The 22,917-nt window shown below is 38.4% G+C and overlaps 1 protein-coding gene and 1 long non-coding RNA gene across 3 annotated transcripts in view; one reads left to right on the top strand and one right to left on the bottom strand.

Moving 5' to 3' along the window:
* Hibadh (3-hydroxyisobutyrate dehydrogenase) overlaps window positions 1–3,299 on the bottom strand; it is a 112,696-nt gene extending 109,397 nt beyond the window's left edge. The window contains exon 1 of the mRNA XM_004839501.4: window positions 3,105–3,299. Coding sequence (XP_004839558.2) covers window positions 3,105–3,195 — 91 coding nt within the window. The 5' untranslated portion in view covers window positions 3,196–3,299. The remainder of the gene's footprint in view (window positions 1–3,104) is intronic.
* Window positions 3,300–6,799: 3,500 nt separating this feature from the next.
* Window positions 6,800–22,604, top strand: LOC101705462 (uncharacterized). 2 transcript variants are annotated; one of them, XR_015449316.1, is made up of 6 exons: window positions 6,800–7,024; window positions 7,114–7,197; window positions 8,848–8,887; window positions 11,317–11,449; window positions 17,416–18,657; window positions 19,040–22,604. It is a non-coding gene; the product is annotated as an uncharacterized LOC101705462 (long non-coding RNA). The 2 variants fall into 2 exon arrangements; XR_002393078.2 differs by having other exon boundaries at window positions 6,813–7,024; window positions 17,416–17,495; window positions 19,040–22,588.
* Window positions 22,605–22,917: the final 313 nt, after the last annotated feature.

Here is a 22,917-nt window from a genome sequence, read left to right as displayed (position 1 = left end):
TTCTAAAATGCAAAAGATGGTAATAGATTTTTCTACATTTCCAAAAGTGATTTCTCCTAACCAAAGTAACACATGTTGATTCTGAAAATTGGAAAGTATGAAAAAGGATCAAGTTATAGGGGGAAAGTCACTATACAAAAATCACTGTGAGGTTTTGCATGGCCCTTCTAATCTTTTGAATGCATTTTTTCACTAGATAGTACTATAAGATTGTATTGTACAGCAATCCCTTATCCCCTTAATTCAAGCAGGATACGTTCCAAGACCTCCAGCGGATGTCTAAAATCATGGATAGTGCAATTCATTTTATTTGGGGTTTTTTTTGCATACATACATACCTGTAATAAAGTTTAATTGTAAATTAGGCACAGTAAGAGATTAACAACTAATAATAAAATAGGGGAATTTTAAAAAAGATAATGGGGTCTCTCTCAAAATATCTTTTCATTTAATATTTTCAGACTGGCTAATGTTGGTGACTCTGATAAGGACTAGTGTATACGAAACACTGTGTTGCTCTATTCTATCATATGTTATGCTTCAGTATATTCTCTCATAATTATGTCCTGAAACATAATATATGATAGAAACTTTCATATGATAGAAATATTTTATTTTCCTTCATGCTAAAAGTTCACTAAGGGTGAAGATTTACTCTAGGAAGACCTTTATAGTTTGGGTCAAGTTATTTTAGTAATAAATATCCTTCTAATGTAATTTCACAAGTGTAAGATCAGCTTTTAGTCCCAGGACCACATGTAACTTGTCAGAACTTCATGGGCCACTCTGGTTAAAGTAAATGGAAAAAATGCCATTGATTTATTTGATTTATGCTAATTATACTGCTTTGAATGTACATTTCATATATACAGAAAAAAGATCAATAATAAATAAAATTAATATTGCTATTTTTATATATGATGCTGGTTAATTTTCCCATTCCACCTTTGGCTAGGTGGTCACTTTAAGATGACCTAATACAAGTTATTTTTCCATATACATGGTGAGACACAAGAAGTATAGAGGATCTACACGCGTAGATTTTTACTCTGTACAAAAAATAATCTAAAACTAAAATTAATTACCTTTTAAAATACAAAATTTACTTTTATTAATGGGTGATATGTATGCATAGTATATTTCTCATTTTTCTATTTCTGTGTAATGCTTTAAGAATATTAAAATTAATATATGCTGTTTAGTAGCAAACTTTGGATCTAATAAATATATGGATCTGTTACATTACCATCCGATACAAACATCTTAAACATACTATGAAGACAAATATCTCACAGAATTTAGAACACTAAATAATGCTACTAGTTGAAAATGATTCTTTTTCTTAATGTCCCTAGACTCCAAATTTGTATGTAGAGTTTATTCTTTAAGACTCAAACCTCTAAAAAATTTAACTCTTTTGCAGTAAACTAAATTTAATAGAAGTGTGTAAAACAATTCTGAGTAAAAAACAACTGAGGTATTTTAAATACTTCATCACTAAAGAAGTACTTAAAATTTTTCATAAATCTATATTCTTATATCTTTGGGCCAAAAGAAACCTAAAGTACAAGACCACATGGCAAAGTCTAGACAGCATTGTGAGGTAAGCCCTTCAAGTATATGGAGGGAAATATTATAGTATTAAGCCTCAAATTCTTGTACCATTTAAGAACTTTCATAACTCTAAAAGCTATATCATGGGTTCATTAAGATATCATTACAACACCTTGTAAAACCACTAAGTAGTAAATACATCTTCTTGGTTAATCAAATCTGAAAGAATTATGCATTCATGTGAAAACTGCCACTCCCATTAGTACTGTGGAAAAGTGACTGGTTGTTTTTTTTAAAGTATCTCCAAAGTGAGAAGTACCTTTTGTGGCTTAAATACATTCTATGAATTTTTATCTTGTTACTAGGACTCTGTATCATATATTTGTTATCTTTCATCAAATACAGCCTGTCCTTCTAGAGCCTGCCTTTCTCAAGTCAGAAAGGAAATTCATGTTTTCCTGAAGGGCAAGATTGGGAACTATTCAGAACTCAATGCCCAACCTTGTATTTTCTTAAAAGCAATGCTTAGAAAAAATACTAAGGTTTCTCCCTATCCTCACAGCTAGGTATAGAACCTGGGGCGGTGTACTTGCTAGGCAAGTGTTCTATCACTGAGTTACACCTCCAAGGTTTTTTTCTGTTAAGCCTAAACATGATCTTGCTAAACGGTGCCTTGGTAAGAACTCAAAACTTTTACAGAAACACAAGGGTAGTGTCCCCATAAATGAGGCAATTTTTCAAATAAAGGGGAACTTTGGTTTCCTAGAAAATGCAGGAAGAAATCAAGGACTACTTTCTAGATCCTCCTAGGGATATCCTAATTCACTTATTCAAGGGGCCTCAGATTCCACATGTGAAAATTTAAAGACTAAATCAGTTCCGCTCCTGGATCTTCACTGCTCTAAACACTGAGACTTCCTATGACCCTGGTAGGCTTCCATAACTCATGGGGCGGGGGTGCAGAACAGGTTCTGGCCACAATTTTGAGGACTTTCAAAGTATTTTGGTTAATAATTTGACAGAACTGTCACTTTCAGGTAGCAGTTACATAAGGGGGGGGGGCGGGTAACCCGCCTTGCTGGTCAAGGGTGACAAACTTTGCAGGAACGCTAGGTTACGGACAGCCCACCCAAAGGTGGTGGTTAATCACAAACTGGGCCCTGCAGCCTGGGGGACGTGGAAGGCCAGGGCCCCCGAGTAAGTGCAAGGTCGCCCTTGTTGCTGGGCCCTCCAGGTGTCCTCAGAGCCCTAACTTCAAAGCACGCTCCGGTCCCAAATACTCCTCCCTTCACTCTTGAGCTCTGCTCCATCTCTTCGTAACTCCCCAAAAGGGCACCGACTCTCGCATCTCTGGAGCGCCAGAAAGGGACAGCCAGAGATACAAAATGCGCCCGCAGAAGATGCCAAAATGTTGTTTTTTAAAACCCTAATCCAACTGCAGCACCTCCCGTGAAAAGACCTTCTTGGGCCATCTGTCTGGTCGCCAGAAGCAGGCAGCCGGAGTGGGTTGGGGGTGGGGAGGTGAGGGAAACGAGGCGCAAGGTCCTTACCCGCTGCAAAGCTGACAGCTGCGGGCCGCTGCCGGTGTTTCCAGTACTGGAGGCCGGAGGCGGCTCCACGGAGCCGCAAGGAGGCTGCCATGCTGCCCCGCCCCGCCTCCAGTTGGCCCACAGACTGCGAGAGCGCGCAGCCGGATAGACCGGCACGGCCACAGCGTGAGGCAGCTCGCGCACGCGCTCTCACTGCTCTAGGCGGGCGCCCGCCTACTGGGACGAGGATCGCGGCGCCGAAAGGCGCAGCCGGGCGGGGGCAGGGGCCGTCAATCACCTTACAGACAGGGGAACAAACCAATCAGACTTCCCAAATTCTCAGCCACCCTAGCTCCACCCCCAATCTGGGTCTAAATTTACCCCTACAGATCGGGAATCTCTCTGTTTACCAAACCGCTGAGGGCTTGTGGGAGGCTGTGTCTGTCGCTGGCTACACCCTCCTCCTAGCACCTGCGCTCCAAGCAACACTCCTGCAGGGGGCTGTGACTACACGCCTTTCCTCGTCTCAAGCAATAATAAAGTGTGACTAAGCAGCTGCTGCAATTTTTAGACAAGAGCTGAGGTTCCCAGTCTTTCCAAAAATGAGGACCAATTTTGTTGCTTAAGTAATAATGGATTTCCTGATGTTAGTGTTCGTACCTTTAGTGTCCATTTGTTGAAAATCAATCACAGAAATCTACCATGTATGTAATAACTTTTAAAATCTATTTGATGTTATTTGACCTAACAGTTTCTCAGTAAATTTGAAAAAGAATGGGAAAACAAATTGATAACATTGTTTTCTTTGAAAGAATTTCTAGGAACTTGTTCCTTGTTTTCCAAGACACACTTCTACAGCTTGCATCCTTTTTTTTTTTTTTTTTTTTTTTTTTTTTTTTTTTTTGGTACCAGGGATCGAACTCAGGTCCTTGTGCTTGCGAGGCAGGTGCCAGAACCACTGAGCTAAATCCCTGGCCCTTGCATCCTTTTTGTAAGCAAAAATTAACTGTAAATTAAAATCCAAAAAATAATGTATATGTAAATATATGTGTTAGAGAAACAGGCAACTTATTCTTCTTTGGGTGCTTGTTATACATATCTGCATCTCTCCCTTTGGGGATAATTGCAGGCCTTCCTATCTCTACCAGAGGATTGGGAGCCCAGCACACCAAAGCAAAACTTGTCGCATTCAGAGAAAGGTAGTACAGGAGTGGGAGTGTACCCTAGTACAGACTCCAGCCCCTGCAAGGGCCAGGAATCGAGACTCAGGACTTTCCTAGGGCTTCTGGATATGGACAACAGAACTGAATGAGCCCATAGCTGCTCCCTTCCAGCTGCCTCTGGAACCTAGGCCAAGCATATTGCTGGGGAGGGGGGCTACAGGGTACCAGAAGATTGGGTCTGGTTGACAAGGAACAAGACTTGTGGGCATGGCTGGCCTCTGGCCTTGGAGAAAGATGTCAATCTTGTCTGAAGACAAGACTATAAAGAAGTTTCTTTTTTTTTTTTTAATGTTTCACAAAATTTAGGGGCTTTTTTTTTGTATGAAATTCTTTTATTGGTACATTGTAGGTATACAACACAATTACATTTCTCATTGGGAATTGTACCTTTACATAATGCATCTTGGTTCTTATTTTTTCCCCATTCCTAGCCCTCCCTTCACGCCCTCCACCCTTCCCTATTTACAAAGACTTTATTTCCATTTTTTCCATTTCTCAGCATTTTTCCTTTCCTTTCTTTCCTTTCCCCTGCCCCTCCCACTACCCCTACCCCTTTGGACCTTTTCTTCCTATTTTGCATTATCGATTATTCATTCTAATCATTGGTACATTTTAGGTATACAATATAATGACATTCATCATTGGAAATTTGCACCTTTACATAGTCTCTCTTGGTTCTTATTTTTCACCCTTGCCCAGCTCTCCCTTCAACCGCTCCAGTCCTCCCTATTTACAAAGATTTTGTTCCTATTTTTCCATTTTCTCATATTAATCCCATTCTCTTCTACCCTTTCCCCTAGCCCTCCCACTTCCTTCCCCTTTGCCCCTTTTCTTCCTATTTCACCTTACCTATTATACATTTAATCCTTATTTACACTTTCAGTTTCTCACACCAGAGAAACTATTTGGTATTTACACATGTGTGTCCTATTTATTTCACTTAAGAGTATCGCCTCAATGTGCATCCACTTAGTTGTAAATGTCTCTAATTTCTCATTTTTTATGGCTGAGTAGTACTCCATTTTATTAAAAACCCACATTTTCTTTATCCAGTCTCCAGTTGATGGGCATTTGGGCTGTTTCCAAGTTTTAGCTATCACAAACTGTGCTGCTATGAACATGGGCACACATATATCACTGTGGTATGATTCTTTTAATTCTTTGGGGAAGATCCCCAGCAGTGGAATAGCGGGGTCAAATGGGACTTCCAGCCCTTGTTCTTTGAGGTCTCTCCATACTGATTTCCACAGTGGTTGCACCAGTCTACACTCCCACCAGCAGTGGAGCAGGGTTCCTCTTCCCCCACAGCCCTGCCAGCACTGGTTATTGGTTGATTTCATGATAGCAGCCATTCTTTCTGGAGTGAAGTGGGATCTCAGCATTGTTTTCATTTGCATCTCTCGAATGACCAGTGATGTTGAACATTTTTTCATGTATTTATTTGCTATTTCTACTTCTTTGTCTGAGAAATGTCTGTTCATTTCAGATGCCCATTTTTCGATTGGGTCTTTAAATTTGGGAGATCTGATCTTTTGAAGTTCTTTATAGATTCAAGATAGTAGACCTTTGTCTGAGGAAGAGCAGGTGAAGATTTTTTCCCACATTGTGGGTTGTCTCTTCACACTGCTGGTGATTTCTCTTGCTGTGCAGAAGCCTATATAAAGAAGTTTCTTTCTGCTCTTAAAGGTACATTGTTGACAAGCAAGTGACGTTCCAGTTAGTAATGGTTCTAAGTGTAATAAGTTGTGTTGAAGCCTCTAACACCCATCCTTGCCTGTAGTCTGTAGTCACTTGTGCAATGAGGATATCGTTTTTATTTAATTTTGAAAAAAAATTTTTCATTTAAAAAAAACAAACAGGGGGCCGGGGATTTAGCTCAGTGGTTTCGCCACCTGCTGCGCAAGCTCGAGGGCCAGAGTTCAATCCCCGGTACCAAAAAAAAAACAAAAAAAAAAACAGGGATATAGCTCAGTGGCACAGTGCCTGGCTGGCAAGCATGAGGCCCTGAGTTCGATTCCTGATACCAAAAAATAAAAAACAGTGCCGGGGATTTAGCTCAGTGGTTTCGCCGCCTGCTGCACAAGTGCAAGGACCCGAGTTCGATCCCCGGTACCAATAAATAAATAAACAAACAAACAGTGAAAAGAGCCAGTCTCAAGGCCCCAAGACATCCAAGAAATGTTAAGGTTGTGTGCACTTAAGAAAAAATGTTCATCCTAAAAGAACCATTCCAAAAGCAGATGTATGTGGCTAAGATGTGTTTACCAGGAGTACTCCTTACCTTTTTTTTTTTTTTTTTTTTTTTGGTACCGGGGATGGAACTCGGGTCCTCGCACTTGTGCAGCAGGCGGCGAAACCACTGAGCTAAATCCCCGGCCCCTTACCTTTGTCTTTAAATCACCAGGAAACAGGCAGGGATAATAAATCTTGGCACTTGCTCTGACTGAGTAGTGCCTGGCTCTCTGTAAAAGGGCTCATGATCAATTTTTTTTTTTTTTTTTTTTTGGTACCAGGGATCAAACTCAGGTCCTTGCGCTTGGGAAGCAGGTGCCGGAACCACTGAGCTAAATCCCTGGCCCTGGTCAACTCTTGATTATTTGGGATCAGATTATCTGAGGAGATTGAGCCCTAGATGATACCATCCCACTCCTTCTTCCTACCTGTTTCACAATTTACAAACCCATGGAGTAAGCAGACAGAAGTGGAATGATATTCAATGTAATCAATTGCAGCTTTTGGCAATTGATCTGATAAGGAAGGATCTCAAGTGATCTGAGAATTCTTTGAATTTTATTTTTCACTTGCAGTTAATAAGGAGTTGAGGATCCCGTGAGTGGCACTGCCTCCGTGATTGGGGACACATACTCTGACTGCAGGATAAGAGTGAGAAGGTAAGTTTGTGCAGTGGCACCGACGGGACTGTGATTGTGTGTGGGCTTGTTCTGCTTTTCTTTGGGGGCTGCTTATGTGAGAGTGGGTCCATAAGAGAGTTAGCAACCCACCCACACCCTTAACATTGTTGTGCATGAGAGACAAAGCAGTCTGGCTTCTCTCTGTCAGTGCGTTGTGCTGGCTGTCCACCCCTGGAGGTGCTCTGGACCCAGCCCAGGTGGGGTACAGTCTTTTTAAATTCCATATCGTTTCCATCTTATTTCTGTCGCTTGTTTACTATAATATCCAATGTGTTTTTATTTATCTAATTTTGTATTCAGTGATAACCATGGTAGGGGTAGTAAATATATGACAAGAGCAATCCCTAGTGCCGCAGTGACTCTTAACTTCTTTTTTTTGGACAAGGCACTACTGTGAGTCTCCTTCTTTCTAATTTGTTTTCTCCTTTTTATTCCCCAGCCTCTTGCATCCCCTTCTCTTCTACCCTATCCTACAACTATCATATGCACAGTCTTTTCTCTTTGTGATTGTTATAAAATTTCACTTTTCAAAACAAATCAGAGGGCCGGGGATTTAGCTCAGTGGTTCTGGTGCCTGTCTCACAAGCACAAGGTCCTGAGTTCGATCCCCAGTACCAAAAAAAAAACCTGAAATCAGGGCTGGGGATTTCTAGCTCAGCAACACAGTGCTGGCCTGGCAAGTGCAAGGTCCTGAGTTCAATTCCTGTTACCAACAAAAAAACCTGAAATCAGATGTTTGCTCAAATATGAGAAGAATATTTTTTTTTAACTCTTCATTTTGTTTCTCCTGAAAATCCATCAGTCTGGGAGAGTGTTGGGAGTGGAAATCATGTTGCCTAGACTGCTGGTTTCTTGTATATTTGTATAAAATGTATGTAAATATCTCTCCATTTGAGCTGGGGTTTGCATTCTACCCTTAGCTGTTAAACAAGGGAGGAGGCCAGCAAGCAGGCAGCCTTTACCCTGCCTGGCCCATGCAGGGACCCCAGTCACTCTGTGTGGACAGGGTACCGTCAGTACCGGTGCATGGGGGTAACTCTTGAAGGGGAAGAAGTATCACTTCTTTCTCAAGTGAAGTGTTTACACCTTGCTGTAACATTTAAACTTTCACGAGAGGTGTAATAATTGTGATAATAGGGCCAGGGATTTAGCTCAGTGGTTCCGGCACCTGCCTCGAAAGCGCAAGGTCCCCAGTTCAATCCCCAGTACCAATAATAATAATAATAATAAAATTTTAACCATAATTTTTTTTAAAGAAAGAATAATAGTACAGGAAGAAAGAGAAGTGTAAGTAGGGCAATAGGAACCCCAGAGCTGAGTAGAACACACTTGTAATCCTCCTAGCAACTCGGAAAGCTGAGGTATGATTGCAAATTCAAGGTCAGTTTGGGCTACATAAGGAGACTCTGTCTCAGAATAAGATAAAAAGGGCTGGGGGCATTGCTCAGTAGTAAAGTGCTTACCTAGAACAAGTCCTTAGGTTCAATCCCCAATACCAGAAAAAAAAGAAAAGAAGAAAAGGAATCCCAGGGTGTCTAGCCCCCAGACTTATTTTATTAATTTGCCTTTTAATCTAAGTAGCAGAAAAAAGAAAATTGACTTTGACCTTTTTTTTTTTAACTCTGCCAGGTGGCCCATGGTGTTGGAAGCTACTAAAAGGAAAGCACAGGTATTGGATAATTTCCAAGCAGGTTCTCTTATGTTTGAGTATGGTAGCAATGTTTGCAGGAACCAGTACAAAGGGCAAGGACCCATCTGTAAATGGTAGAAAAACAATCCTTTTCCTTACGTATCTCTCTACCAGACCTTCTATCCAACAACAGCTAAAACAAAGGAAAAGAAATTAGGGGTAAACTCATTTTAGCTATTGGACAGTCTCCTAGATTTGGGAACCCACCCCTAAAACTAATTGTTTTCTGGAACATTTCAGTTGTCTGTTTTCATGGTTTCTTTAGAATTTAGCTGGAACAGATCTTTCTTGCAACCAATAAATGTAGCCCAACATGTCTCTATTTAACTGAAATGTAGTCTGCCTTCCAACAATGTCAACCCCCAGAACAGAGCTATTTACAACACAAGACAACACATCAGCTCTTAGAATTTATGTCCTGGTCCTCTTGAGATTTTATATCCAATTAGATTGCTTTTGTCATTTTTAATATGAACACTGTTTTGGTTTCTCTAGTTTCTTTATAGTGCTCGTTTCTTTAAAATAAACATTTTATTACAGGAGGCTTCCTCCTGTGAACAGCATCCTCCTAGGACTACAAAGAAAGACTCAGGAGGGGCCTGGGGATTTAGCTCAGTGGTTCTGCCGCCTGCCTCGAAAGTGCAAGGTCTCAAATTCGATCCCTGGTACCAAAAAAAAATAAAAGAAAGGCTCAGGAAGAGCGGGTTAAGCTAAAATTGTGCATGAGGTTTGGTGAGCAGGTTTGTTTGTTGTGCCTATGGTGAAAGTTTTGAAAAGGGAGTAGTTTTGAGCACCATTTGCTCAAATGTGACCAGGGGATGAGTCATAATATTTTACATACCCCTACATCATGTAGTTTCCTCCCAGAAGCCCTGTATTAATTCATAAATAAAAGATTTTCATAGACTGTGTCTCATAAGCATGATGATTGTCTTTTTTTTAGTAATTTTTACTATTTGAAGGTGTTTGCAGGTATTTTATTTGCAAAGGCAGACCCCCCTCTTTATCACAGTCAGTTTCAAAAATGGGAAGACAAAACGTTTATAATTGAATAATTGTATCTGAAGCAGAGGGCATATCTAACTTCATCTTATTATGGTTATTTAAATGGATTCGAGGACATCAAAGATGGAGAACAATATAAACAGTAGCTAACTTAATAGTAGGTAAAATAGATTTCAAGTCAAGAAATACTACTAGACACAAGAGACATCTATAAAAAGCTTGCAGCTAACATGATCCTTAATGGTGAAAGAGTGAATGTTGGAACCCTTGTATACTGCTAGTAGTACAGCCAGTTTGGAAAACAGCTGGGCAATTTCTTTAAAAGTTAAACACAAACTTACCATATGACCTATCAGTTCAGCTCCTATGAATCTATATAAGAGCATGAAAATAAGTGTCTATGGAAAGAATTGTACATGAATGTTCATAGCAGCATTCTTTATAATAGCCAGTAAGTGGTAACAATCCAAATGTCCATCAATTGGTGAACAGGTAAGTGAAGTGGAATAATTACATGACCTACATACGGATTGACCTACGTAAGTCATGACCTACGTGCTACAAGGTGGGTGAACTTTAAGATCATTATGTTAAGTGAAAGATGTGAGGCACACACATTCTACCATTACATTCATGTGAAATTTCTAGAAAAGGCAAATCTATAGAGACAGCATATAGAGGCTAGGATGGGTGTGGAGACTGATTAGAAACAGGCGTGAAGAACTTTCTAGGGTGATGAAAATGCTTGAAACCTGAATTGCAAAGATCATTGCATAGTTGTATAACTTTATTAAAAACTATACTGTATAATTAAAACAGGTAAAACATTGATATATAAATTATACCTGAATAAAGCTGTTAACATAAAAAAAAAAATAAAAAAAATAAATGGATTTGAGTGGGAGACATCAGTATGAACTCATGCTTAACGTAGATAGAGACGGTTACTTATATTTATCAGTATGTATATGTACACAGGTTAGTGTGAACATACATATCTCCTCACTCTGTCATCTGAGGGGATGTAGTAGCATTGATCTTCCAGTAGCAATGAACACACCTAGCTTTATGTGTTTTCTAGTTCCTCTGTTTACTTTTGATTATAGTAGTCAACAGTTATCCAACCAATATAGATTACAGAAAGCTATTAAATGAATTTATCATACAATAAATATTTTTTGATTCTGCCAATAATTATGATTATATAACCTTACTCATATTTATAGTTGTTTCACTTACTGTGTGATTTTCAATATGTGAATTCAGTATAACCATTTAATCAAATTAATTATATTCCAGCTAGCACATCAATTCTGTGTTCCTGTCACAAGTTATCTTAGTCTGTTTTGTGTTGTTCTACAACAGAGTACTGCAGACCAGGTAATTTATTTTTTTTTTTTCAGACCAGGTAATTTATAAAGAACAGAAATTTATTTCTCACACTGTAAGATCTGGGAAGCCTAAAGTCAAGGTACCAGCATGTGATCTGGGCCTTTTGTATATGTATCTTTCCATGAAAGAAGGTAGAAGAACAAGGTAAGATGAAATTTGTGTCTTCACATGGCAGAAGGGCAAAAAAGGGAAAAATGACTCTCTCAAACCTTCTTAAAATAGTTGATTTACTATATAATGGATAATCTACTCTCATTACTTAAACAATTCCCAAAGGCTCTTCTTCTTGACATTGTAGGATTGGGTATTAAGTTTCCTAACAGGGCTGGGAATGTAGCTCCATGGTAGACCCCATGCCTGGCATGCATAAGGCCCTGGGTATAATCCCAGCATTACAAAAAAGAAAAGTTTCAAACACATGAATTTTTGGGTACACATTCAGACTATAGCACAAATACTTCAAAATGTTTAATTTGCTTAAAGAAATGTTAAAAAATAAATAAAAAGAATGTATGTCCATTGCTGAAAAGGCCATGGTAGGCCTGGCTTTATGAGAAACTTGGCCTGTGTTTCCATCCTGCCTGCTGAGGTGTTGGCTTCCTCTTCAAGCACCATGCAGGTACTAGTTGCTCCCCTGCAAGTTAGCAGAGCCTGTCCTTGCCTTACATGTGAAGAAATTGAAATGACTAGTCTACTTTTGATTTGTGTTTCGGCTTTCTTCAAGCCCTTTTCTATCTATAAAACAAACCTATTCTGCTAGACCTCTTAGAACACTTATCCTTTGGTGTTGCCTAGTTCTAGAATCAAAAATAAAGTCAATAAAAATCTTGTAACTTTGTTGTAATTTTGTCCCTTGACACAATAAAAAGATGGAACAATAGGAACTTTCTTACATAGCTTGAATAAGCATACACTGGGTCAATGACATTGGACAGTTATTTGACATTACCTGGTAAATTTCACAATTTCTGTGATTCCATTCTTAAATATTTATCTTCGAGAAATATGAACATATTTTTTTAGGAACACTGTGCAGGAAAGATCACAACATATTTGTTCCAAATGGCAAAATACTGGAGGAAAAAAATCCATCAAAACAGGTAAATACAGGAGCCGGTCCCACCATCCAGAAGGAAGCTCCCCCACCGCCATCCCAGGCTCCTGGGGCAGTGAAGTTCAGCTGGTCCCAGCACCCGGAAGGAAGCTCCCCGCCTCCATCCCAGGCTCCTAGGGCAGAGAAGCTGAGCTGGTCCCAGCACGCAGAAGGAAGCTCCCCCGCTGCCAGCCCAAGCTCCTAGGGCAGAGAAGGTGAGCCACATGGGTGCCAGAAGCACTCCCCCCACCCCACTCTGTGGAAATGAGAAGACACATAAACAAGCCTCAAAAACAGACTTCTGCATCACCTAGAGCAACCCCAAAGGGAAACAAGATGGAACACTCTGATACTCAACCACCTAGACTCTCTGAACTGGCAACAAAAGAGGATCTGGGAAAAATGAAATCAGAAATAATTACTCAGATAACAGCAAAGATTGTGCTCATGGTGCAAGACATGATTAATAAATCTAGAGAGGACACAGATAAAAAAAATAGAGGATCTGAGGAACGTGATGGAATCCCAACATAGGAAACAAATGGAATCCATAAACCAGATACAAACAGATTTCCAAGAGATTAAAAACTCCATCGAAAGTCTGCGCAACAGAATGAACCAATGTGAGGATAGAATTTCACATATAGAAGATAAGATTGCAATTAGTGACCAGGAAAAGAAAAATTGATTTAAAATTGTAAGGGAACATGAGAAATCAATCCAGCAGCTGCTAGACGATGCAAAGAAAAATAACATAAGACTGATTGGAGTCAATGAAGAAAGAGGAGAGAGTGCAGATGACAAAAAAACTCTTCACAGAAGTGATGGCAGAAAACTTCCCAAGGAGGGGAAAAGAACTTGACATACAGATAAGTGAGGCATATAGGACTCCAGCTAGCCTTAATCAAAAAAAATCTACACATAGGCATATAATAGTTAGGATTCCAGAAATCCAACAGAAGAATAAAATTCTACAAGCAGTGAGAGAAAAGAAACAAATCACATACAAAGGAAAGCCCATGAGAATCACAGCAGACTTCTCAATGCAAACCCTCAAGGCAAGAAGAGCTTGGAGTGATGTATTTCAAGCCCTAAAGGAAAACAGCCTCCAACCCAGACCGATGTACCCTGCAAAACTATCTTTCAAAATTGATGGAGAAATAAGATATTTTCATGATAAAGAGCACCTCAGGAACTTCATGAATACCAAACTGGCACTCCAAAAACTTTTAGACAATACCCTAGGAAAAGACAATGAGGATCACAACCCCAGGAAACCCAGCAGAATATATCCATTGGGCGTGACAAATTAAACGCAAAGAGGGAGAATCCAACAAAAAGAAAAAGTCATGACAAGGCTTTTAAAACTTTTAACTTCATCTCCCTAATGAGTGTATAATTCAATCTTGTTATTGTACTGATTAGTATTTTTCTGATTCTAGAGTTGCACACCATTCCTTGTGCTATACTGGCTATTTATCATCTTCTTATGTCTACATTTTAATTGGGTTGTCTATTAATGAGCTCTAAGAATTCTTTATATATTCTGCTCATAGGTTATATGTATTGTATATATGGTCTGTTTAAGGACTACTTTTCATTTTAATGATGTCATTTAAAGTTCTAAATTTTGATGGGATCTCATTTATCAATTTTTTTCTTTTATACATCATGGTTTTTGTATCTTAGGTGGTTCTTGCCTACCCTGAATTCATAAATATTTTCCCTTGTAATTTCTTCTTAAAGTTTTATACTTTTAGGCTTTCTTATTTAGGTTCATAGATCCCTTCAAGTTATTTTCATGTATGGAAAAAAAGGGTTGAGGTTAATTTTTTATATACGGATGCCAGGTGTTCTAGGGCCATTTGCTGAAGACACTATCTCTTCCTTGGCTGTTGAATCGAGTTTATATTCTATAAAATGCTAATGTTAAATAATCTTTCAAAACTCAGTGGACCATATATGTGTGGTTCTATTTCTAGATTCTCTGTTTTATTCCAATGATCTATATGTCTTTCTTTACACCAACACTGCCTTGATTACTGTAGCTTTAGAAGAAGTCTTAAAATTGGATGCTAAATGTCTTCCAACACTGTTTTTGTTTTTGTTTTTAACTTTTCTAGGTCCTTTGTACTCCTACATAACTTTTAAATTTCAATATCCAATTCTTCATTTATAGCAAGTATACACAGACCTGAATTTTTATATATACCTTGTGTTTTCTAATCCTGCTAAATTCAAGTACAAGTTCTAGGGGCTCCTAGAGATTTCTTAGTATTTTCTCTGTAGATGATCATTTCATCTACATATAAAGATTTTGCTTCTGCCATGTCAATCCTATCCTAGTTGTGTCATTTTACTGCCAGACTATTTTGGTGGGGACTAGGTTTCAAAGTTTAATGGACAGATAAAGAGTAAGCATATCTGCCCTTGTTCCCCACCTTAAGGAGAAAGCATTGTATCTTCTCCATTCATACAAGGCATTCTCGCTGAAAGTATGGAGTACATGTCTTTAATTTGTTGAGAAGTTTCTGTTCTACTTCTAGTCTCCTGATAGCTTTTACCATGAACAGCTGTAGAATTTGGTCCAATACTTTTTCTCCAACTAGTGACAGGATCATTGGGCTTTTTCCTTTCCTCTGTTAAAACGATTACTTTTGGGGGTGGATCTTCCAGTGCTGAACCAACACTGCCATCCCTATAACAAAACCACTTTCTACATCCTGCCAGATCTGACTTCTAATAGTTTGTTTTGTCAAACAAATTTCTATGTCCATACTTTTTTCTTCTATTATCTTTATCCAGTTTTAGGATTAGCACAATGTTGAGTTCCTAAAATGAGGGGAGAAGTGTTCCTTCTTTTTTCTGCTTTAATTGTTTGATATAATTTATCAGTTAAAATGTTTATGAGCCTGCTGTTGTCATATAGGTAGGTTTTCAAGCTAGGAATATACTTTCTTTAATAGGTGCTATTCAAATTTTATATTTCTCCCAGAGTTAGTTTCATTAATTTGTTTTCTAAGTTACTTCTTAGAAGTTGTCAAATTTATTTCAAAAAAGATTTTTGTAATGTGCTTTCTATATCCTTTTAAATTCTGTAAAATCTGTAGTAATGTCTCCTAGATCTTAATATTTTAATTTTAAAAATGTATAACTGATACTGTGTAACAGGAAGAAAAGGTCTAAAAGAGCAGGGGAATTGGGAGGGGTAGGGGAAGGGAAAAAAGGGAAAGGAAAAAAATATGAGAAGAGGAAAAATACGGAAACAAGGTCTTTGCAAATAGGGAAGGGTGGAGGGGTTGAAGGGAGGGCAAGGGAAGGGGAAAAAAATAAGAACCAAGAGACTCATGTAATGGTACAAGATCCCAATGATGAATGTAACTCTATTGTACACCTAAAATGTACCAATAAAGTTAATGGGGAAAAAAAATAAAATAAAATGATCAACTGAAGATAAAAAAAAAAAAACAGGTAAATACATTGTGGTAGGTGCATAAAATGGAATACCATCATAGCAGTGAGAATAAATGCAGTATTAGCTGTACTCATCAACCTGGACAATTCTCCAAAGCAATACTGAACAACTCACAAAAAGAATAAATATATTTAGATGATACTCAAATGAGTAGAACAAAAAATACTTATTTTTTGAAGATACACACATGTATTAAAAATTGTTTAAAGCAAGAGAATGATTAACACAGATTTCAGTACAGGAGTTACCTCTGGTTGAAAGGAAAGTACCAAGGTTAAGGCATATTTCATAGTGATCATTCTTAAATCCAGATGTATTATTCAAAGAAATCAATCAATATACAAATCAAATTATATATTCTTGGGCATAGGGCATGGCAATGAGCAAAACTTTTCCAATTTCCCTTGGAGCTACATGGGATTGTGTGATGAAATTTCAAAACATTTCCAATCTCCTTTGCAGCTACATAAGATGGTATGATGAAATTTGGGCCAACAGGATATGAACAGAAATCATGCGTGACTTCCAGATTTTTCCTTAAAGCTGGAGTCCCTGGCCCTGGACTCCATTTTCTTTCCTTTTCCCACACACTGGAATATAAACATGGAGGAAGCCAATTTCAATCATGTGCGAGGAAAAACAGCTAGGGAGATAATGAAGCAAGAAGATGGAAGAAATGTATGTTTCTGAATGAGACCTGGATCTCTGCTTCCATGAGCAAGGCCCTGAGCACAGCCTTTGGATCTCTTTCCTCAGTCTTAGAAGATAGGATGAAGCTTCTTTTTTCTGAATTCACTGTATTTTGGAGTCTCTGTTCCAGCAGTTTAGCTTGTACCTTGACTAACAATCTAGAAATTTCATCATCTCAGTGGCTAGGAATGATCAGGCCAGGACTTGTTGGTTAAAAAACACAAGAAACCAAAACAAACACAAGAATTCAAATTAAAAAGCATACTAGGAGAAATAAAACAGCAATACCCCCTGGAAGGTGGATAATCAGTACATTCCCTCTCTCACAATGAAGCTACATGGGAAGCTCAGCCAGACTCAAAAGCCATTTCAGTGAGTTACCAGAAATATTTCAAGTTCCTGTGGTCAGCTCATTCTCTCCCTGTAGACAGACCCAACATTGGGATCAAGTTGCTTTATGGGCATGAAATCAAAAGAAAGGGGAACAGATAAATGTCCAGTGAATATGCTGTCAACTTTCATGACCATAGTAACCAGAAGTACTCAAAACCAATGCCTAAATCTCCCACATTTCTCTTCACTTTAGAAATGGTGTTGCAACTCTAAACAATAGGTCAAAGTTAGATAGTCTTTTGCCTTGGACAATGGGTGCCACCAAAGTTTGCCTCTGTGACTTTTCTTATCCCAAGGACTGGATCAGAGACAGTTGCTTGTCTTTAAGGACGTTTTCATCTGTTTTTGAGGAAAAGAAAGAAATATTTCCCTAGATTATCAGACTTATGTGAAGAACTGTGTTTGTTCTGAGATATGCTATTTGTTATTTTTTAATTGTAAAACATTTTTTTCTTTTAGGACATGATGGTGGTCGTGAACTGTTGGATAATTTTCATGCCAGTCTTTTGTAAATTGGACAGTTGAGAGTACTTCATCAGGTCTTCCAATTTTTTTTAATCTTTTGTTTGTTTTGTTTGGCTTTGTTTTTTGAGACATAGTCTCATTATGTAGTTTAGGCTGCCCTTAAATTCACTGAGATACTCTTGCCTCCTCCTCTCAATTACTGGGATTACAGGTGTGCACCACCATGCCTGGCCTCATTTTTTTTTTAACTAGATCATAAAGCAAAAAGTCCTGGAAAAAAATGTTTTATTCTGCTATAGTTAGATAACGACTTTTTTTTTTCCAGTACCGGGGGTTGAACTCAGGAACTTGCCCTTGTGAGGCAGGGGTGGCAGATAACAACTTTTTTGATTAAGATATGACAGTAACTTCAAACTGGTTACATTGAAATTTCTGGACACTTTTGGCCATTCCTTTTTTGTTGTTGTATTAGCTAGATTCTTAGAGAATATTCTATTTTATCACATTTATAAGGCATACTATTTTACCTCAAGGTTTTTGTTTTGGGTTTGGTTTGGTTTGGCTTTTTTTTTTTTTTTTTTTTGAGGTACTGGGGATTGAACTCAGGACCTTGTGCTTGCGAGGCAGATGCAGTGCCACTGAGCTAAATCCCAGGCCCTGATTTGGTTTTGAAACAGGGACTTGCTTTGTAGTTCAGACCGGCCTTGAGTTCACTATATAGCCCAGGCCTCACACTCACAGCTCTTTTCCTGCTTCAGCCTCCCAAGTTCTGGGATTATAGGCATGTCCTACCATGCCCAGTATACCTCAAGGTTTTATAACAACCTATGACTTGACTTTCTGAGAGCACAAGAACCCATATTATTGTCATATAGTAATATTAATAATAGCTAACATTTCTTGAGAATATACTATATGCTAGGAACTATATAAGTTCTTTACATGGTGTTATGGTTTGGGTCTGGGAACCCCCAAAGCCTCATTTGGTCAGAGGTAGCTGAATCTGGAATGTGTGATGCTGGGATTAAGAGAGTGTGGTAACTAAACCACTACATGTGAGTGGTATAGCACTGCCCTAATCCTGGTAGCCTGGGTGGGATAAAGGAGGCAGAAAGATGCCATGAAGTTCCCTTGCCTTTGCTACCTTGTGTGCATCATGTTGTTTCTTCTCTGTGATGCCTGTTTGCCATCCCTGTCTTGGAGCCAGCCAACTGTGGACCAAAACCTCTATGAACTGTAAGCTAAATAAACCCCTTCCTCTCTAACTTTGAAGGTCAAGTATTTTGTCTCAGCAACGAGAGAAAAGTAATTAACACATATGGATTAATCCAGGTTGTCCTTACAGTAACCCTTATGAAGTAATTATAATTATTATTTGCATTTTAAAATGAGAGCACAAAGAGGTTATTAATTTATCCAAGATTACGTAGCTAATAACTAGCACTAGAACTCAAAACCAAGCATCTGATTCTAATGACTGTGCTCATAACTGCAGGAGATGCCCTCTTTCTTTCCTTTTTCCTTTCTTTTCATGTTTCTTCTTTTTTCCCTGTTGTACTGGGGGGGATTGAGCCCAGGACCTTCACACTGAGACTTTTTTTTTTTTTTTTTGACACAGGTCTTGCTAAATTTCCCAGGCTGGACTTGAACTTGTAATCCTCCTGCCTCAGCATCCTAGGGCCCTGGGATCACAAGTGTGCCACCATGCCTTGGCTGGGAGCTGCCTTCCTATTGGGAATTTGAACCCTGGTTTTCTGTGAGACAGAAGTACTCCCTTCATATATAAGCAACTGGCATTTTAAAGGGTAGAATACTTCCAGGCCTTGGTACTACTGCCCCCAGCACCGAGGAGCAGAGCTGCCTCCAGCATAGTGGAGGTAAACCTTCTGGGCCACCATACCATCACCCCCAGCAGTGAGGAGGAGTGCCACTCTGGCGCCAGCAGCACCCACCCCACCCCATCCCTGCCAAGGAAATGAGAAGACACTTAAACAAGTCTCAAAAACAGACTCCCAGATTACCTAAAGCAACCCCAAAGGGAAACAAGATGGAACAATCGGATACTCAACCACCTGGACTCCCTGAACTGGCAATGAAAGAGGATCTGGAAAAAATGAAATCAGAAATAATTTCTCAGATAACAGCAGAGATTATGCCCATAGTGCAAGACATGATTAATAAGTCTAGAGAGGACACAGATAAAAAAAAAATAGAGGAGCTGAGGAACATGATGGAATCTCAACATAGGAAACAAATGGAATCCATAAAATAGATGCAAACAAACTTCCAGGAGATTAAAAAATCCACTGAAAGTTTACACAGCAGAATGAGCCAATGGGAGGACAGAATTTCAGATATAGAAGATAAGATTGCAGTTAGTGATCAGGAAAAGAAAAATTTCTTTAAAATAGTAAGGGACCATGAGAAATCAATCCATCAGCTGCTAGACCATGCAAAGAAGAATAACATAAGACTGATTGGAGTCAATGAAGAAACAGGAGAGAATGAAGATGACATTAAAAAAACAACTGTTCACAGAAGTGATGGCAGAAAACTTCCCAAGCAGGGGAAAAGAACTTGGCATACAAATAAGGGAAGCATATAGGACTCCAACTAGCCTTGATCAAAAAAAATCTACATATAGGCTTATAATAGTTAAGATTCCAGAAAACCAACAGAAGAACAAAATTCTACAAGAAGTTAAAGAAACAACTTGCATACAAAGGAAAGCCCATCAGAATCACAGCAGACTTCTCAATGCAAACCTTCAAGGCAAGAAGAGCTTGGAGTGATGTATTTCAAGCCCTAAAGGAAAACAGCCTCCAACCCAGATTGATGTACCCGCAAAACTATCTCAAAATTGATGGAGAAATAAGATACTTTCATGACAAAGAACACCTTAGGAACTTCATAAATACCAAACCAGCACTCCAAAAAATTTTAGACAATATCCTAGGAAAAGATAGGAGGATCACAACTGTAGGAAGTCCAGCAGAATGAATCCATTGGGCGCGACAAGAAATTAAATGCAAAGGGAGAAAATCCAACAAAAGAAAAAGTGATGACAATGACAAGTCAATACATACCAGTTATAACTATCAATATTAATGGTCTCAATTCACCAATCAAAAGAAATAGACTGGCAGAATGGGTCAAGAAGCAAGATCCAACAATATGCTGCATACAAGAAACATACTTAATTCAAAAATAAACTCATAGACTGAAAGGTAAAGGGTGGAAAACAATACTCCATGTGACAGGAACCCAAAAAAAGAGCAGGAGTAGCTATCCTCTTTGCAGATCAAGTGGATTTCAAAACAAAATCTGAAACACTTCTGGTCCGAAAAATTTCAGATAAGGGATACTCAACTTGTATGTACAAATCTAGTGTGAACATGTGTTTTCATTCCTCTCAAGTAAAAACTTAAGAACAGAACTGTTGGTTCTTAATAGCAATACAAGACATTTCTATATTGTTTTCCAAAATGGCTTTATCATTTTACATTCACATTAGCAGTATTAGAAAGTTCTAACTGGTTCACACCTAAGCTGACATTTGTTCTTTTAAAACTTTTAACTTCAGCTCCCTAATGAGTGTGTAATACAATCTTGTTATTATACTGATTAGTATTTTTCTGATTCTAGTGTTGCGCACCTTTCCTTGTGCTGTACTGGCTATTTATCATCTTCTTGTGTCTACTTTTTAATTGGGTTGTCTATTAATGAGCTGTAAGAGTTCTTTATATATTCTGGTCATAGGTTATATGTATTATAAATATGTTCTGTTTAAGGACTACTTTTCATTTTCTTAATGATGTATTTTAAAGTTCTAAATTTTGATGGAATCTCATTTACCATTTTTTTCTTTTATACATCATGGGATTTTTTTGTTGTTAAATTCTTTTATTGGTACATTGTAGGTATACAACACAATTACATTTCTCATTGGGAATTGTACCTTTATATAATGCATCTTGGTTCTTATTTTTTCCCCGTTCCTAGCCCTCCCTCCCCCCTCCCCACTTTTCCCTATTTACAAAGACTTTATTTCCATTTTTTCCATTTCTCATCATTTTTCCTTTCCCTTCTTTCCTTTCCCCTGCCCCTCCCACTACCCCTACCCCTTTGGACCTTTTCTTCCTATTTTGCATTATCGATTATTCATTCTAATCATTGGTACATTTTAGGTATACAATATAATGACATTCATCATTGAAAATGTGCACCTTTACATAATCTCTCGGTTCTTATTTTTCACCCTTGCCCAGCCCTCCCTTCAACCCTTCCATTCCTCCCTATTTACAAAGATTTTGTTCCTGTTTTTCCATTTTCTCATATTAATCCCATTCCCTTCTATCCTTTCCCCTAGCCCTCCCACTTCCTTCCCCTTTGCCCCTTTTCTTCCTATTTCACATTACCTATTATACATTTTAGTCCTTATTTACACTTTCAGTTTCTCACACCAGAGAAACTATTTCATATTTATACATGTGTGTCCTATTGATTTCACTTAAGAGTATCACCTCAATGTGCATCCACTTAGCTATAAATGTCTCTAATTTCTCATTTTTTATGGCTGAGTAGTACTCCATTTTATTTTTAAAAACCCACATTTTCTTTATCCAGTCTCCAGTTGATGGGCATTTGGGCTGTTTCCAAGTTTTAGCTATCACAAGCTGTGCTGCCTCAGACAAAGGTCTACTATCTCGAATCTATAAAGAATTTAAAAAGATCAGACCTCTCCCAAATTTAAAGACCCAATCTGAAAATGGGCGTCTGAAATGAACAGACATTTCTCAGACAAAGAAGTAGAAATAGCAAATAAATACATGAAAAAATGTTCAACATCACTGGTCATTCGAGAGATGCAAATGAAAACAACACTGAGATTCCACTTCACTCCAGAAAGAATGGCTGCTATCATGAAATCAACCAATAACAAATGCTGGCAGGGCTGTGGGGAAAGAGGAACCCTGTTCCACTGCTGGTGGGAGTGTTGACTGGTGCAAGCACTGTGGAAATCAGTATGGAGATACCTCAAAGAACTAGGACTGGAAGTCCCATTTGACCCCGCTATTCCACTGCTGGGGATCTTCCCCAAAGAATTAAAAGAATCATACCACAGTGATATATGTATATCATGTTTTTTGTATCCTAGGTAGTTCTTGCCTGCCCTAAATTCATGAACATTTTCCCTTTTAATTTCTTCTTAAAGTTTTATGGTTTTAGTCTTTCATATTTAGGTTAATAGATCTTTTCAAGTTATTTTTATGTATGAAAATAAAGGGTTGAGGTTAATTTTTTACTTACGGAAAAAAACATAAAGGGTAGAATAAGAAAAATACTGCTCAATGATGCAATCCTTTTTTCACTCTCCATTCATGAACTTTTTGTCCCTAAAATGATTCCTGACTGCAGTTTTATCAAGAGCAATATTGTTTAAGAAAGCAGTTTGTCCTTGTACTAATACTAAACTTTTGGGGTTTTTGTTTTGTT

The sequence above is a fragment of the Heterocephalus glaber genome, unplaced genomic scaffold (genome assembly GCF_053883595.1).
Source record: "Heterocephalus glaber isolate CG9 unplaced genomic scaffold, H.glaber_assembly_v1.0 deba00000676, whole genome shotgun sequence".
Taxonomy (NCBI): domain Eukaryota; kingdom Metazoa; phylum Chordata; class Mammalia; order Rodentia; family Bathyergidae; genus Heterocephalus; species Heterocephalus glaber.
The sequence above is the reverse complement of the archived record's forward strand: the minus strand, read 5'-3'. Positions and strand labels throughout refer to the sequence as shown.